Genomic DNA, 19,360 nt, shown 5'->3' on the forward strand with positions numbered 1-19,360 from the left:
GCAAAAGTTTGCAGATGGTAAACGACTGGCTGGGAGAAAAGACAGCAGAGGGAGCGCAATCGGCTCGCCCAAGATGACTTCATTTGGGTTTAAAAATACACCCGCAGCCGTGGAACTGGAGCAGCGCTCAACTTAATTCACACAGCATCTAAAACAGTCCTCTGGGATTGTTGTCACCCACTTTTAAACATCTCCGGCAAATATAACCACCACGGAAGACAGGCTTTGTTGAAGCTGCCAAACGTACAGTGAAACGTAACGTTTGTGACGCAGAAAATCCCACAATTCATCTGCCACTTGCATGATATAAACATCCGACGTAATAGTACGCACAAATGCAGTTTTTAATAGTATTTCATCACAGAGAGCTGTAAATAAATGCCTTGATTTTAAAGCATTTTGACCAAATATGAAATCAAAGAATTTCGATGGAAATCATAGATGCATTTACCTTTTTAGTACATTTTTAGTGGTCTGTCTTGATGCTGCAGATGAATAGAAATGCACTTTGAGCCATATTGTGGAGTAATGAGCAAAGGAACATAAAAAGAGCCACTCCATTTATAAGAATGGCATAAAATAATGCTGCAATATCCAGCTGCTCTTTAACAAAAGGCAATTTCTGTGAAATATATAATGAGGCTGCAATTTCAGATTTACATCTTAAGTAAAAAACAACTATATCCACTTACAAAATGTATATGGAAATGAATAAACACAGAACCAGAGGGAAAAAAGTGTTATTCAACAAATGGGTCATAGTCGTTCTGCAGTCCCTTACGAAAATTAATCATGGCTTTACTACAAATAACACCAAAAACCATGGTTACTACACTTTTACTATAATAAAACTATGGTTAATTTTCATAAGGGTACATTTCGTAATCTTTCAGAAAAAGTTTCTGGTCAAGATTAGACACTAAAACCTGATGAATTTTGACTTGGTAATTTACACAAGAGTTAGAATAGCAGTATGGAAATACAAAGCCAATGTTAGCCGGTTAGCAAGCAACTGATTGAAAGCTAGCTTGCATAGGGATTGTATTATCTTTTAAAATTTCGATATCACATTGATTTTTGTAATATCAAACGCGACACAAACCAACTATTACCACAAAACATCACAGAATTCATTCATTCATTTTCCCTCCAAAATAACAACACTTCCAGGTTCGTTTGTTAAGATCGAAATGTATGATTTAACCTCTATGTTTACTTAAAGGAATAGCTCACCCAAAAATGAAAATTCTGTCATTAATTACTCACCCTCATGTCGTTCCAAACCCGTAAACCTTCGTTCATCTTCAGAACACGAATTAAGGTATTTTTGATGAAATCTGAGAGCTTTCTGACCTTGTATAGACATCAACGCAACACGTTTAAGGCCAAAAAAGGTAGTAAGGACATTGTTAAAATAGTCCATGTGACATCAGTGGTTTGATGTGATTTTATGAAGCTATGAGAATACTTTTTGTGTGCAAAGAGCAAAAAAAAAAAAATAATAATAATAATAACTTTATTCAACAATTTTATCTGGCAATGAACATCAGTTGCGTTGCTGTCTATGCAGGGCCAGAAAGCTCTCAGATTTTATCAGAAATATCTTAATTTGTGTTTTGAAGATGAACGACAGTCTTACAGATTTGAAATGACATGAGGGTGAGTAATTAAAGACAGAATTTTCATTTTTTGGATGAACTATCCTTTTAACTATGATAATATAATTTCCATGTTAAAAATAGCATTTTTAATCTTTCATCAAAAAACAACATGAAAATGTGCTGAATAGCTAATGTTATGGCCTCAGACATCAAAGACTCTCAAAATGTGCTGCATTTGCAAGTAAATCTGATTGAAGCAAGACTATAGGGGAGAATCTGTCACATCAAGCTGTACACATCAAAGCCGCCGGGCATCTTTAGATGACGTTTGAATAAATATAAAGCAAGAGGGACTCATTTTTGATTAGAGCGGTGCAGATAACCCACGGCAAGCTAATAAACTGCGGTGAGAATTATAAAACAGAGAGGAGATGGCAATCCCTCTGGACAAACGATGATTATCCGTTTTCTATAATCACACAGCTCTTTTTTTTTTTTTTTTTTTGCCAGTGCGTCCCCCTGAGGCTTCGCCCTACACATGAATGTAGCAAACCGATGGAGGATTGTCTTCAAATACTTCACTTTCAGATATTGCTGGCGACGTGCTGGAAATCAATGGCAATTTGAAATAAGGAAGGAAGGAAAGGAAGGAAAGGGGGTGAGTGAGGCCAAGTATGGTGACCCATACAAGGAATTTGTGCTCTGCATTTAACCCATCCAAGTGCACACACACAGTAGTGAACACACACACACCGTGAACACACACCGGGAGCAGTGGGCAGCCATTGCTGCGGCGCCCGGGGAGCAGTTGGGGGATCGGTGCCTTGCTCAAGGGACTCACCTCAGTCGTGGTATTGAGGGTGGAGAGAGTGCTGTACATTCACTCCCCCCACCTACAATCCCTGCCGGACCTGAGACTCGAACCTGCAACCTTTGGGTTACAAGTCCGAATCTCTAACCATTAGGCCACGGCTGCCCCATAAATGCATCTTATCAAGAATGCATCTTATCAAGAATGAGAAAACAAGGTTAGGTTAGGTAAAAAGCTTTTATCTGTGTGCACGTTTCATCTCCTCTAATAAGAAAACCGTGGCTGCGGTGAAAAGAAATGGCGCATGTGAGACAACAAATCAAGCGACCTGAGATTAGTAACACCTTCGAACAGGACTCCTTGACCTGCACAGAGGATTGGATGTGATTTTAGCACCTGGGATGTTGTCACTGACAGCACACTGAAGAGCGGCATGATCTGGCATAATGAAACTGCTCTCTGTGACAAAATGCAAGATGTACTTTTGACCAATGAGCTTCCATGACCTTTTATCTGTCTAACATGTTAAAGGAGAAGTTCACTTCCAGAATGAAAATTTCATTATGATTTACTCACCCCCATGTCTTCTAAGATGTTCACGTCTTTCTTTCTTTAGTTGCAAAGAGATTAACAGAGTAGTTCGCTTTCAGAACAAACATATACAGATAATGTAATGTAATTATGTTTTTTGAGGAAAAAATTTCAGGATTTCTCTCCATATAATGGACTTCTATGGTGCCCCCGAGTTTGAACTTCCAAAATGCAGTTTAAATGCAGCTTCAAAGGGCTCTAAATGATCCCAGCTGAGGAAGAAGGGTCTTATCTAGCGAAACGATCAGTTATTTTCTAAAAACATTTACAATTTCGATACTTTTTAATCTCAAATGCTCGTCTTGCGTCAACTCTGTGTATTCCGGTTATGTATATTTGGGTATGTCGAAAATTTCCCATCTCATTTTCTCCTCCAACTTCAAAATCATCCTACATCGCTGCAGAAGTACCGACCCAGTGTTTACAAAGTGAATGTGCAAATAAGATCAAACACCTTTACAAAAAAGGTAAGACAGCGATGTGGGACGATTTTGAAGATGGAGGAGAAAATGAGATGGGAGTTTTTCGACATACTCTAACTGTCATGAACCGGAATACACAGAGTAAACACAGAGCTAGACAAGATGAGCATTTGAGGATAAAAAGTATATAAATTGTAATTTCTTTTTAGAAAATAACTGATCGTTTTGCTAGATAAGACTCTCCTTTCCTCGGCTGAGATCGTTTAGAGCCCTTTGAAGCTGCAATCTCGGGGGCACCATAGAAGTCCACTATATGGAGAGAAATCTTGAAATGTTTTCCTCAAAAAACATAATTCCCTTACGACTAAAGAACGAAAGACATGAACATCTTGGATGACAAGGGGGTGAGAACACTGTCTGTAAATTTCTGTTCTGAAAGATTTAGTGAAGTTAATGGTGGCCAATGGGTTGAAGGTCCAAATTGCAGCTTCAATAGGCTCTACATGATCCCAGACAAGGAATAAGGGTCTTATCTATCAAAACAATTAGTCATTTTTTTTTTTTACTTTATAAACGTTATACTTTTCAACTGAAAAAAACACATGAACAACACGGATGACATGGGGGTGAGTAAATTATCAGAAAATTAATATTCTGGAAATGAACTAATCATTTAAAGTCACATTTCCCTCAAAAATCTAATGTTTTACTTAAGGTAAATGTGTTCTTTTTTTTTTTTTACAGTAAAACCTAAATACAATTTTAAAATAAAAAGGATATTTACCATTGAACTTTTATTACATTAATGATTTTTCCCACTGTTTTTTTTTTTCTCTCTTTTTTTCATCTTTTTTATGTTAACTCACATGAAACCTTTCAAGAATTTGTTTAGGTCACATTTCACTCAAAAATGTATTTATTTATTTTTTTAATAATGCTTATAAAATAATATATCAAAATAATGTGAATTGTGAACCTGGTCTTAAGTAGCATGGGTGTATTTGTAGCAATAGCCAAAAATACATTGTATGGGTCAAAATGATCAATTTTCTTTAATGGCAAAATCATTAGGATATTAAATTTTCATGTTCCATAAATTTCCTACCGTAAATATATCAAAACTTATTTTTTTATTAGTAATATGCATTGGTAAGTGTTTAATTTGGACAACTTTATAAGCGATTTTCTTAATATGTAGATTTTTTTTGCACCTTTAGATTCCAAATTTTCCAAATATTGTCCTATCATAACAAACCATACATCAATTGGAAGCTTATTCAACTTTCAGATAATGTATCATCTGAAATGTAAAAAAATTTACCCTTATGACTGGTTTTGTGGTCCAGGGTCAGAATTTACTAAGAATCATCAACAAGAGTAATCAATCACTAAAAAAAAAAAACACACCTTAATATTCATCAGGAATAACAAAATAAATCTTAATGTGAATGACTAAGACTTTCTTACTTTTTTTTTCAATTTTGTGAGACTTTCTCATACATTACAGTTAGTACAGCATTCTTTTTAATGATCTTCCCCTGACTTTTAATAATTGATATGCCCTTTATTAGAAAAACATACCTGTAGGTTAAACAGAGCTTTGGTGCTAGCAATGCTGAAGTCATGGATTCAGTTCTTAAGAAATGCAAAGTCATTTTGGACTGTAAAATGAACATCATGATTTTAATATTCCCCATGTTTTCCATCACCACAGGAATGCAGTAAAACACTTTCACTCTTGTCATTGGCATTTTAAAGCTAAAAGTCAGAGAAATTGCCTTTTAAATGGCAATCTGTTTCCAAAGAGAAAAACTTGACTGAAATGACTAGTACCTTGATGGGCATCAAAAAGGTGATGCCTGAGGTGGAATGTTATCTACATAAAATATTTCTTTCTATAAACATGCATTTCCTGGCTCATGCATTGGTAATACAAACACACCTGCTGTATATGCAAATGACTTCATCTTCAGTAATGAGCGGAAAAGCATGCAGCGTAATTACCAACGACGCCACCGAGTGAAGACGAACAAGAAAAACAATCAGTGACATTACATGGATGTCATGTTTCCAAATTTATTTGCGCTTTCAGGACTACCATTTATAAGGCAACAAGAACGTCAACACCAAACACTTTTGTTAAAAACTGAACTTTGCTTTGACTTCAGTCATCAAGAAAATGTGACCCAAGATCACAAAACCAGACGTAAACAGCATGGGTATATTTGTAGCAATAAGCAAAAATACATTGTATGGGTCAAAATGGTCGATTTTTCTTTTATGTCAAAAATCATTGAGATATTAAAGAAGTTCAATTCCAGAACAAAAATTTACAGATAATGTACTCACCCCCTTGTCATTCAAGATGTTCATGTCTTTCTTTCTTTAGTTGTAGAAAGAAATAGTTTTTTTTGAGGAAAACATTTCAGGATTTTTCTCCATATAGTGAACTTCTATGGTGCCCCAAGTTTGAACATCCAAAATGCAGTTTTGGCTTCAAAAGATCCCAGCTGAGGAAGAAGGGTCTTATCTAGCAAACAATTAGTTTTTTTTATTTTTTTATTACAATTTATATACTTTTTAACCTAAAACTATTGTCTTGTCTTGCTCTGCCTGAACTCAGTTAAAGCAAGACAAGATGAGCATTTGAGGTTAAAAAGTTTATATACTGTAATAAAAAAAACAAAAAAAAAACATCATTTTGCATTTTGATAAAACCTTTCTTCCTTGTCTGGGATTGTTTACAACCGCATTTGGGATCGTTTGAAGCAACATTTAAACTGCATTTTGGAAGTTGGAAGAATTTGGGGCACCATAGAAGTTCACCGTTGTGGTTAAGGGTCGAAACACCCAGTGAAGGCTGGAGACCACCTGACGACCTCTCTTCCAGGCCAAGGCTTCATCCATTGTAAATGGTTGTAAATTAGCATCGTAGATGTATTACACAACTATAGACAAAAATCCTGAAATGTTTTCCTCAAAAAACATAATTTCTTTCCGAATGAAGAAAGAAAGATGTGAACATCTTGGATGACAAGGGGTGAGTACATTATCTGTACATTTTTGTACTTTTTGGCAGTAAACTTTTCCTTTAAGTAAAGATCATGTTCCATGAAGATATTTTGTAAAATATCTACCGTAAATGTATCAAAACGTAATTTTTAACTAGTAATATGCATCGATAAGTACTTTAATTTTACAACTTAAAAGGCTATTTTCTCAATATTTCGATTTTTTTGCACCCTCAGATTCCAGGTTTTCAAATAGTTGTATCTCAGCCAAATACTGTCCTATCCTAACAAACCATTCCTCACTAGAAAGCTTATCTCAAGAAAATATACCCTTATGACTGGTTTTGTGGTCCAGGGTCACAAATATGTAATACCAAAATGCCACAGTAGTCATGTATCTATTGTAGCATAAGATGGATGTGTTGTTAAGCTAACACCAATGCTCAAATGTCTAATATGCTTCCCAATATCACAGAGGCACGATTCAAAGATAACATGCAGCGCAAGCGGCCTCACCAAAGCAATGCAATAAATAGTAATAGATACAGTTCAATACAACACCTGCAACAACAAAACCTTTGGTGAGGGAACAGACTCCTTGCTACCATGATTTTAATGAATAACTGAAAGAATTGTACATGAAAAGTACTTTCATTATAACAAAATCAGTCCTTCCTCCTCTAACACAACGGCTTGAAAGTGTCATAATCACATTCTCGATGGAATATTTATCCTGTACAAGTCATACACGGAGAGAGGAATGACGTCCGGGCTACCCTAGCTGTCGTTAACAAAACATCACACCGCGTTCCAGACCTAGACCCCGGAAAGCACAGCAACAGTGGGTTGAGGTTGTTTTTAGATCTCTTGGGTATGAACTGATGCAGAAACCCACATAGCAATTCCATGTCTCCATGGAAACAGTGCCAGCTCATCCTCAACCCCTCCCCTCATTCTTCCCATGCCGTCTCTTCAGCAGTGAGCGCACTGTTCCATTCTCATCAGAGAGTCCCTCTGCATAGACGACACCTTGGTGACGTCAGTGGCCACCGTTGAAAGCGGGAAGCTCTCGTAGGTCTCCGGAACGCCCCAGCCGCAATGGCAGCGCTGAAGCGTCGCCTTCAGCTCCTTCTGGAAGTTCGTGTTGAGGAAGCCGTACACCACTGGGTTCACGCAGGTGGACGCCATTGCAGTGAGGTGGCACGCTGAGAAGATCACGTCATGTTGGCATGAAGGAAGCGCCTGGTGGTACCAGTCAAAGATGGTGTTGAAGACGTTGAGCGGCAGCCAGCAGAGAGCAAACGCAACCACAATTACGACCAACATTGCGTTGATGCGCTGAGCACCCCTTGCCTTCCTCTGTCGAGCTTCGGTGGCTTGCTCCACCATGTCCTTCCGCCTGCGTAGACGCAGGAATATGCGCAAGTAGCAGAGCAGAATGAGAAGCAGGGGGAGGCAGTATTGGAAAAGCAGAAGCGAGGTGGTGTACGCCAAACGGTTGCGTTCAGACGGCCAGAGCTCCATGCAAATCACATGGTCGCTGAATGGGTTGAACGGAAGGCTGAGGTTCTGGAACGGGGCGTTAGTGAGGATGTTAAAGGACAGGAAGGGTAGGGAAATGAAGCAGGCCACCATCCAGGTGACCGCCACGGCCAGGTACGAATGCCCTGCGGCAGGCGTCCAGCCTGTAGGGTGGATGATGAGCTGATGCCGCTCTAATGCGATGAGGACCAGTGAGAAGATAGAAACCGTGATGGACATGCACTGCACGAACGGCGTGACCTTGCACAGCGTCTCGCCTAGGATCCAACGGTCCATGAGGGTGTAGATGACCGTCACGGGTAGACACACCACGCACATGAGGATGTCGGAACAGGAGAGGTTGGCGATGAGGATGTTGGTGACATTCCTCATCTCCTTCTGTCTGGAGATGATGAAGACCAGACAAGTGTTGCCTACCAATCCCACTGCTATGACAGTGCTGTAGGCCACGATCAGAAGAGTTGTGCCACTTACTGAGGGAGGGCAGACGTTGGATTCTACCCATGTTTTCTGGCCCAACCCAGTGGAGGTGTTGCTGATGTTGTCCGAGTTGACAGAGGCCTCCATAAGTCCCAGTGTTTGTTAGGTGTTCACAAAACCGTTAAACAGCAGATGAAAGTCGACTCATTGTTTAGCTCCTTCCATTTATTTGCAGACGGCCAGTTGGTTGACCTGCAAGAAAAAAGGAGCATGACTGTTAGCTGGCATTAAAATGGACAATATGTTGGGAGGGATTTAATGGGGAAGGATTTAATTCTACAAGTGAGTCTCTGGGAAAGGTTAAGCCCCCTTAATCCTGGGGATGTTTGCGGACTTGAAATCTGACCACAAGCATCTTGTTTAAGGAGAACACACTGCAAATCTGTCTTAAGTATTTTCACCTATGGCTCACATGCATGTCCACCAAAATACACGATTTATTCTGCTCTAATAATGGCGTGAACTCAACTAATACTCTTTGAGAAAACTCCCTCGGGATGTTGACAGGTCACCCTGTCCATTAAGCTGACAGATGGAGGTCTCTCTCAGTAGAGTTCTCTCTTTATCCCTTTTATCTCTGAGTTCTCTTTTCTTTGCCCTAATATGTGACAAAAGCAATGAAAATAATCATATCACGAACTACAGATTTAAAATTTGTCGATGTATTAGCACTGTATTTACTTGACAGGTACCTTGTCAACCTCAGTCAGTCTGAGGGGAATCGAGGATCTTATTCAATAAAATACTAGAGCTGAATGATCATGTCAGTGTTCAGTTTGGTTAAACAGTTTAGTATTATTAAATGGTGCTTTACACCCAATTAACAGGGAACATTCCTACAACTTTCATTAATGTTTTAAAAGGTATTTAAAGGTTAGGATAGAACATTCTTAAAATAATGTTTATAGGATGTTCTAATAATGTTATTAATGGTTGATTTACATTCTCGTAATGTTAAGAGAAAACATTTTTATTACAACATTCTCTGAATGTTCCTTTGATGTTGTTTGTACACGATTGAAGTTCTTGTAATGTTAAGAGAAAACGGTTCTAAGACCAACATTCTCGGAACGTTCTTTTGATGTTATTTGTACACAACTGAGGTTCCAATAATGGTAAGAGAAAATGGTCTTAGAACAACATTCTTGGGACATTTTTAATGTTATTTGTACACGACTGAGGTTCTCATATTGGTAAGAGAAAACAGTTTTAGAACTAAATTCTCAAAACATTATTTTGATGATAATTGTATCTCTCAATGTCCTTTTGTTTGTTTCTTATTTGTCTCAGCCTCAGACATCACGCCCACGGAATGTTGGCTAAACGTCTGATGCATATGGTACGCTTAACTGGAAACACTTCAGGAATGTCGAAGTCGTCATCTGATTAGTTGAATTTGACCGGATTTCCGGGAGACGCGAGTGTCGCGTTTATTTTTGGTCCGCCGGGAAACAAAGCGCAGACTGATTTACTCGGCGTTTTGCTAAAATGTGCTTATGCAGACGCCATTGTTGTTATACACATATGCGACGTTCGCGAACAAATTACGAACAATGACTTACTGCTTGTTCTCCCTCTTCTTCGTTATCTTTCAATGCTGGTTATTTCAATGACTGACTTGTTGCACGCCAGTCTGTTGTTGTGGGGGCATTTCCACGCACAGAAACATGACGCTGAACGAAACAAACTGTGATTGGTTGTTTGACATGTCGATCAAACGCCTTATGGGCGGGACTTGGCCAATGAAAGCTGCCATGAGTTCCAGACCTTCAGCCGTCAGTCTGAAAGTCTGGCTACGCGAGACTAGTTTCTTATTAACCCCATTCCAGCATTTAGGCTACATTCCTGGTGAGAACAAGTTAATCTATACACAAGTTAATCCACATAAACTGATCTATGCAAACATGCAAATGTTGGGGGAAGAGTAATTTTACATCTTCAATTAACCTCAACTGCATGATTCTTTGGACTGTGGGAGGAAATCAGAGTAAACCCACGCTGACACTGGAAGAACATGCAAACTTCACACAGAAAGACCTCCTGACCCAGCCTTGAACCAGGGACCTTCTTACTGTGAGGCAACTGTGCTACCAACTTAGCGATGTGATTTTTGATGTGATTGCTGTGACTTTTTGTTCTTGTCATGTCATGTCATGTCTTGAACATGTAAAAAAAAATTCTTAGAACAACATTCTCAGAACATGACGTGATGTAATCTGTACTTGATCGTTCAGGTTAAAAGAAAACTTCCTTACAGCATCTGTATTTAAGAAGCATTCTCATAATGTTGATAGAAAATGTTTTTAGAAAAATAAGGCATTTTTGTTAACTGGGACAATAGTGTTACCAAGAATTATATTGTTTCAAACTCTTACTTGGCATACTAGAAACTTCCTGACAGGTGTGTTGAGGCAAGTTGGAGGTAAAATTTGCAGGACACCAGCCCTCCAGGACCAAGTTTATGTTTGCATAGTATGGATAAGTAATTTAAACTCCTAACTATTTCCTTCCCTATAATTCTATTGCTCTAAATACTTGATTGAGTAAGCACTGCATCTAACTTGACTTCACTTGACTCCTGTAATGCATACAGATTGGCAAATGCATCAAATATTTTACTCCCGCAGTCACTTTGGCTAATTTATTCCTCGCACAGGCCACTCTGAGTTTCTGGATTGAGTAAGTGTTGTAATTAAGTCATGGCTAATATCCTCTCTCTCTCTCTCTCTCCTCCGAACCAACTGTCAGGAGTTTCACACTAGCTTATTACGTCATTCATCTCACATGGAGTGGGAAGCTGATTCAGGGAATGCCTGAGATTATCTACTCCACCATTTCAATCCTTCACAGCTCTAAAGAGCATCATTTATCACACATAATCTTTTAAAGAGGACCTCTACAATTTGCATTTTTGCGAATGAAATCCCTTGCTTTTAAGGCAGCAAGAGCATGCTTCAGTTTTGGGTAAAACATTTTCGATAGTGGTGCTTTCCCATGGAAAATTTTACCAATAGGAAACTAGGGTGCTCTGAGTGGTTGCCAGGGCATTGCTATGCAGTAGCTAAAGTGGTCTAAGTAGATTGCTAGATATTTTGGGTGGTTGCCAGGTGGTTACTAGTGTTCTGAGTGGTCTAGATGTCTGATTGATGATTTGGTTACCAGGGCACTGTTATGCGGTAGCTAAAGTGTTTTGAGTGGTTCCTAGGCCAGTGCAAGATGTTCTGAGTGGTTCCTCAGCAGGAACAGCAGCTATGTGACTGCTAGACGTTTCGAGTGGTTGGCAGTGCATTGTTATATAGTGATAATTAAAGTGTACTAAGTGGTTGCTAAGGTGTTGCTATGTGGCTGCTAGACATTTCAAGTGGCTCTGTTGGGTGATAGCTAAAGAGTTTTGAGTGGTTGCCAGACCAGTGTAATACTTCTTGGTAATTGCCAGAGCATTATGTGGTAACTTATGTGTTCTAAGTGGTTACTAAGGTGTTGCTATGTGGTTGCTAGATGTTTGGAGTTGTTGCCAGAGCATTGTATGTGGTAACTTATGTGTTCTAAGTGGTTACTAAGGTGTTGCCATGTGGCTGCCAAATGATTTCAGTTGTTGCCAGGGCAATGCAAGATTTTTTGAGTGGTTACCATACCATTATTATGTGGTAAATAAAGAGTTGCAAATGGTTGCTATGTGGCTGCCAGATGTTTTGAGTGGTTGCCGGTGCACTGTTATGAGGTAATTACAGTTTTCTAAATGGTTGCTAAGGTGTTGCTGTGTGGCTGCTAGATGTTTTGAATGGTTGTCAGTGCATTGTTATGTGATAACTAAAGTGTTCTTAGTGGTTACTAAGGTGTTGCTATGTGGCTGCAAGATGTTTCAAGTGGTTGCCAGTACATTGTTGTGTGATAATTAAAGTATTCTAAATAGTTGTTAAGGTGTTGCTATGTGGGTGCTAGATGTTTTGGGTGGTTGGCAGTACATTATGATGTTATAATTAAAGAGTTTTTAGTGGTTGCTAAGATGTTGCTATGTGGGTGCTAGACATTTAGAGTGGTTGCCAGTACATTGTTAAGTGTCACGAGTCTGGGCTGCGAGTTTTCCCTTCTCCACTAGAGGTCGCTGTCTCCCTTCCTCCCACACTCCACTCCTCTAAATTGACCTCATCATTTCCCGTGACAGAATGCATCCAGCCAGAATGGGTCCAGCAGGGAGGTTGCTCAACATCCGCCAGGGAGACCGATGTATTGAGGATTACGCCAGGGACTTCATTGGAGTGGCTGGGCAGTCGACCACCGAGAAGACCTGCCTCGTGGATTTTTTCTGGGGAGGTCTGGCTGAGCCCTTCAAGTCCATTATGCCGTACTGGCTCCCCGAGGAGTCACTGGAAGAGTATGTCAATCGGGCTCTGTACTTGAGGGGCTCGGCCTTCAGGGTGGAGTTGGCTGCGGGGCCTGCACACGTTCCTCCCGAGGCGGCGGTGCACGCTCACAAGGCTTCTGAAGCGGCGGTGCCCGCTCATGATCCTCTCGAGACGGCAGTGCACGCTCACAAGGCTTCCGAAGCGGCGGTGCCCACTCATGATCCTCCCGAGGCGGCGGTGCACGCTCACAAGGCTTCTGAAGCGGCGGTGCCCACTCATGATCCTCTCGAGGCGGCGGTGCACGCTCACAAGGCTTCCAAAGTGGTGGTGTCCGCTTATGATCTTCCCAAAGCAGCACTTCCTGAGTCCGGTCAAGCAGCACTTCCTGAGTCCGGTCAAACAGCACTCCCTGAGTCCGATCAAAAAGCACTTCCTGAGTCCGGTCAAGCAGCACTTCCTGAATCAAGTCAAGTCACAGCTGTTCCAGCCACGCCAAGTCAAGTCACAGCCGTTCCTGCCACGCCAAGTCAAGTCACAGCTGTTCCTGCCACGCCAAGTCAAGTCACAGCTGTTCCTGCCACGCCAAGTCAAGTAACAGTTGTTCCTGCCATGTCAAGTCAAGTTACAGCTGTTCCTGCCACGCCAAGTCAAGTTACAGCTGTTCCTGCCACGCCAAGTCAAGTCACAGCCGTTCCTGCCACGCCAAGTCAAGTTACAGTCGTTCCTGCCACGCCATGTCAAGTTACAGCTTTTCCTGCCACGCCAAGTCAAGTCACAGTCGTTCCTTCAAGGCCAAGACACGCCTTGCCCGAGCACCCAAGCCCTCCGCTGGTCTCGCCCAGCCTCCTAGAACTTCCGTCTCCAGGCCTACTTCCGCTACACGGGCCTGGCCCGCCATCCCTCCCCCTGTTTCACCATTCCTCCATTTTTTATGGAATGTCTGGAAGCCGTTCCTTAGAGGAGGGGTCCTGTCACGAGTCTGGGCTGCGGGTTTTCCCTTCTCCGCTAGAGGTCGCTGTCTCCCTTCCTCCCGCACTCCACTCCTCTAAATTGTTCACACCTGTCTTGTTGCACACACCTGTCAAACTCTTTACACCCACAGCTGTTCCCTATTACCACGGACTATATAGTCTCCCCTCTCCCAACACTCTGTCTGGTTGCATTAACTGAGTTCTGTCTTTCTTTCGTGTCCTGTCGTGTTGTGCCGTGTTGGCTTTTGTTTCATATTAAAAAAGCACCTTACCTGCATTTGGACCCTGACCTCATCATTTCCTGTGACAGTTAAGTGGTAATTAAAGTGTTCTAAATTGCTGCTATGTTGCTGCCAGATGTTTTGAGTTGTTGCCAGTGCATTGTTATGAGGTAATTAAAGAGTTGTAAATGGTTGCTATGTGGCTGCTAGATGTTTCGACTGGTTGCCAGTGCATTGTTATGTGATAACTAAAGTGTTCTAAGTGGTTACTGAGGTGTTGCTATGTGGCTTCTAGATCTTTCGAGTGGTTGCTAGTGCATTGTGAAGTGTAATTAAAGCGTTCTAAATGGTTGCTAAGGTGTTGCTATGTGGCTTCTCGATGTTTCGAGTGGTTACCAGTGCAGTGTTATGTAATAACTAAAGTGCTTCTGGATGTTTGGAGTGATTGCCAGAGAATTATTATTTGATAACTTAGGTGTTCTAAGTGGTTACTAATGTGGCTGCTAAATGTTTGGGTGGTTGCCAGAGCATTGGCATGCAATAACTGATGTGTTCCAAGTGGCTGCTAAGGTGTTGCTATGTGGCTCGCGGATGTTTTGAGCGGTTCCCAGGGCATTGCTATGCAGTAGCTGAAGTGTTCTGAGTGGTTTCTAGGGTTAGGGCTAGATGTTTGGATGTTTGCCAGGTGGTCACTAGAATGTTCTGCATGGTTGACATGGTGTCACAATGCAGTTGCTGAAGTGTTTTGAGTGGTTGTTACGAACATTGTTACGATGTGGCTGCTAGACATTTTGAGTGGTTGCCAGGGCATTCTAAAGTGGTTGCTAGGCCATTGCTAGACATTTTGGATTTTTAGCAGTGGTCACTAGAATGTTCTGCATGGTTGACAGGTTATCACAATGCAGTTGCTTAAGTGTTCTGAGTGGTTTCTAGATGGTCAGTCTAAGGAATCCACCTCAAATGTCTATTTTGTGTCTTGGATCTATGGGATGAGCCCAATAATGTTTCACATTAATAAACCATCACAATTCAGTACATTGAATATGCATATATATTGAAATGCAATGCATGCAAATGTGACATTATAACTGGCAGTGAGAATTTGAATAATTTTTCTATTAATCTAGATCTGTTCAAGTATTTAAAATGGCTAAACCATTAAAAACTATTATTAAAAATGCCAAGGTGCAGAAGTTGTCACTAATGCAAAAAAGCATTCTAAGATAGAGGTCAGATATGAGAATACGACACATCTGATATATGATACTTCTGATAGATGTGTCCTTCAGAGGACACAAAGTATCGCATTACCACAGCACTGACAGCCTGAGATATAATGGCATATATCAGAGACAGCAGCATCGGAGGTTTGTGTGTGTGGTGAGAGTGACTCAAGAATTTAAGGGAGTGTGTGAAATTATATAAGGCAGAACTAAATTAATCATCTAATTTTCATATCACAGAGACAAGTCTGAGCGACATGCTTTCATAACCGCTCACAGAGATTCGCTACTTGTGCAAATCAAATGCTCATTGTCATCTGAGATAAAAAAGAATTGAGGAAATGAATAAACCGTAAAGACAAAAACGTAGGCAAATGAGTTACAGCGTTTCCAGCAGACATTTAAATCAAGCTGTGGTCAAAAAGAACAAAAAAAAATGAAGATTCATTTATTCACTTTCATGTCATTTCCAAACTCCAGGACTTTCTTTATCCTGTCAAACACAAAAGAAATTCAAAGCTGGTATTTTTCATATATTGAAACTGAATGGTGACCTATCATGCAGTGGGAGCAATCCCATTGGGGAGGATCCCAATTATAAGGGTGAATAAATGATGCCAAAATGTTAATTTTTGTGTAAAGCTAATGTAAAATAGGAAACCAATGGGACATTTATCATTATTTGTGAGCTGCTGACTAAGTCAGCAAGGTCAGATGCAATAGATTAGGTAAAAAAATAAAGAATAAATTGTGCCAAAGTGCTTTTGTCTTCCATTAAACTTGAAAAGTTTGACTCTTTTGACAGAAGCCCTAGTAGTTCATTAGCTTGTTCCTCATGATTTGGATGCTGCCATTCTCACTGTAGCTGCAAGTTTCTTGTCAGGCAGCTAATAAGCTGACAGCAACTACTGCTATCAAACACTTTGGTCAGACAACTAGTATTACTGAGAAGAATCGTGCTTCTCCAAGGGAATATTAATGTTTTCGGTAACCTTTTTATTGTGCTCCCAGACATTAGAATGTTATTTGACTCATATTAGCGGCTGTGAATCACTTGGGTAATTGACAGCTTAATGACCTTGAGATATGCCAGGCTTATCACAACCTCTAAATTAAACAAACTCTTGATGGTTCTGTTGAGTCAACAAGTAATAATGTGAGCAATCAAACCATTCCTTCAATCTTCAAGTCCCCATGAAATCAAACTTTTTAGCTTTTATTATGAATATGTTAGCCTTAAGGTTATCTATAATTTAATGTGTTCCAAAATAATGACAAATTTGCATTTAGAAGATATAAGCATTAAAAATTGTGCTGTGATATAAACAAAACGCTATTGGCTATTCAAAAAAAGGGGGCGGGACAATTTTTAATGCTTATATCTGATATGTCCCGCCTTGTCTTCCTGTTTCAGTTGAAATTACATCAACACACAGAATAACACTGCCTTACATTTTTTTCTCATTTTTTCTTTGCTGCAATCTAATCTTAAAGGTGCAGTATGTAATAATGATAGCTAGTGGTTGAAATGGGAACTGTGGTCTAAAATCTAAAAATTGTTTTTACCGTTCTCTCCTCCTCAAACTTAACGCCCACGTGGGTTGCCAGATTGAGGAAACACAACACGAACGAGTGCAACTGACAATGGATGAACCTTTATCTATCCGTGTATTAATATGCCAATGGTCACTTAGCTTTTTATGTGGATGCCGAGGCTTTTTAGCTTGGGTAGAATCCGCGATTTCTGACCCAGTTCGTTCGCGAGATACCCTGGCTGCAGTACGCTGTGTTTTCTGCAAGCTGGCAACCCGAAATGTCAAAATATTATTGGTTAAACTTTAACTGGGAGGAGTCAAACAGACCAAAACAAAAACAGACATTCCTACATGTTACCAACATTTCAAAGTACAACTGGCTGTAGCATTGTTTTTATGTACTCAAAGATATAGGGCCCTATGTTTGCCATAAATGCAGAAAACACAGACAGAATTGTGGAATCCAGTCATAAAAATGAAATTTACTGTATAGCGCAGAATGTCATGGAATTTGCCAAATTTTGGATGAATAAATCAAAAGAAAATGCAATACGGACAAGTGTCTGTGAATATCATTGTGAGTATTTCTGGGTAAAAAAAAAAAAATAATAATAATAAATAAATTATTTTATAAGATCAACTAATTAAAGATGCTTTTAATTATTAAAATGTAAAGAAACCATTAAAATGGATTCAAGAAAATGAAAGGAACAGAATTTGATATAAATAAAACTGAATTTGAAAAAAAAAAAACATATTTCATAGGGCCTTAACAATTTAATTTTAGTTTTCATAACTTTTAATAAATTGCTGTTAAATTTCACAATTTCAATTAATTAGACCTGCTTTTTGATTGATATTTTTAAATTTAATTTAGTCTAAAAAAAATTAAAACTGAAAATGGAATTTGGAAAAAATAATAATACTGTTTTTATAGGGCCCTAGTGATACAAGTATGTGAACTTAGCATGTTTCTTGAATATCTGCAAACATACTAGAGTGTTTTTATACTTTAGTACAGTCAAAAAATTACATACAGGACCTTTAAAGGAATAGTTTACCAAATAAAGAATATTCTGTCATCACTTGATGATTTTGGGTATAATGTTTTTCATACAATGTCAGTGGCGTTCAATGACTTTGAAAATATCTTCTTTTGTGTTTCACAGAAGAAAAACAGTCAGAAAGGTTTGGAATGACATGAGTGACAACTATGTTGTAAAAAAAAATATTTTTCTAAGTTATAAATAAAAGATTATTGAAGTGTTTCAGTCTTTAAATTTCATATTTAATTCAAAGTGTTGCTTACTATTTCTTTGTAATTATTTGTAAAACATATGAACAATTTCGGAGTGAAAACTCTTTCAACACCATTTGTAGGTTGATTTTCTCAAATAGCATTTAAAAACATTGTCACCTGGATGGTAATATGAATGAAGAAATCCCATAGATTTGCATTCAAGGACAACTCTAGTCTCTATCTAGAAACATCTAGAAAAAGAAAGAAAAATCTATTTTTCTCCACTGTAATCTTTATAAATAATAAATCTACATTAGCTGTCAGCGAAGGAATCTCATTTTGATTGAGTAGTGTATCCCTGAGCTATTCTGATAACCATACAAACCCATTTCCACTGATGCTGTTCTTTACACAGATGGCAATTACACATTTCAACAACCTTGGATAGCTGGAAACTATCTCTCTCTTTCTTTGGAATGAGCTCTCTCTCGACCTTCGGCAAAAGGACAATGGCATGCTGCATATGGCAGCTGAAAAACATTGTTATGGATGCGAGTTCATGGCCAGAGAAGCCCTCAGCATCTCTGACTGAAGAGGAAGAGCCTCCCCCCTTCTGTAGTGGATTTACATCAGTTCTGAGGAACACTGCCGAGTTTCCATAAATATGAGTCTCCCTAAAGGATGGTGGAAGGGCAATTCACTACATAGGACGCTCACCAAAGGTAATAGCCCTGCTGAAATACCTCAAAGTGGCCCGAGGCGATGTGGTTCAAATCTATCTGGGCAGGCAAACTACACAGAGACAAGTCAATTTATCGGAAAATCACGGTTGTAAAACAGCTGCTCTACAGCTCCAGTGGAGTCTATTATGTGGGAGGACATGAAAATAGCAGGAAAGAAAGTATAAAGCTATGCTAAAATATTTACACACACATATATATATATATATATTTCTTAAAGGATCAGTTCCAGTTCACACAAAAGTGAAAATTCTGTCATTTACTCACCCACAAACCTAGTCATTATTCACTTTCATTATGCATCCTTAAAATGTGTGTCTATATGCACACAAATGGTAGTGTTTGTGTACAAACCACCATTACATTTTTTTAAGAAATTAACAATTTAATTCAGAAGGAATGCGTTAACTTGATATAAAGTGTCAGTAAGGACATTTACAACGTTGATTAAAAAAATACAGACAAGTTATTTTAAAATTTATATTCATCAAATAATGCACAGATGTTTTTAACTTCGATAAGAAATGTTATATATAAATCAATCAGCATATTAAAATGATTTCTGAAGGATCATGTGACACTGAAGACTGGAGTAATGATGCTGAAAATTCAGTTTTGCATCACAG

General features: G+C 39.3%; 1 protein-coding gene across 1 annotated transcript in view; it reads right to left on the reverse strand.

The window, feature by feature from the left end:
• Positions 1-4,979: 4,979 nt before the first annotated feature.
• npy8ar (neuropeptide Y receptor Y8a) overlaps positions 4,980-19,360 on the reverse strand; it is a 20,075-nt gene continuing 5,694 nt past the window's right edge. Inside the window, exon 2 of the mRNA XM_073829796.1 lies at positions 4,980-8,650. Coding sequence (XP_073685897.1) covers positions 7,409-8,545 — 1,137 coding nt within the window. The 5' untranslated portion in view covers positions 8,546-8,650 and the 3' untranslated portion in view covers positions 4,980-7,408. The remainder of the gene's footprint in view (positions 8,651-19,360) is intronic.

This window comes from Garra rufa, chromosome 23 (assembly GCF_049309525.1).
Source record: "Garra rufa chromosome 23, GarRuf1.0, whole genome shotgun sequence".
Taxonomy (NCBI): Eukaryota; Metazoa; Chordata; class Actinopteri; order Cypriniformes; family Cyprinidae; genus Garra; species Garra rufa.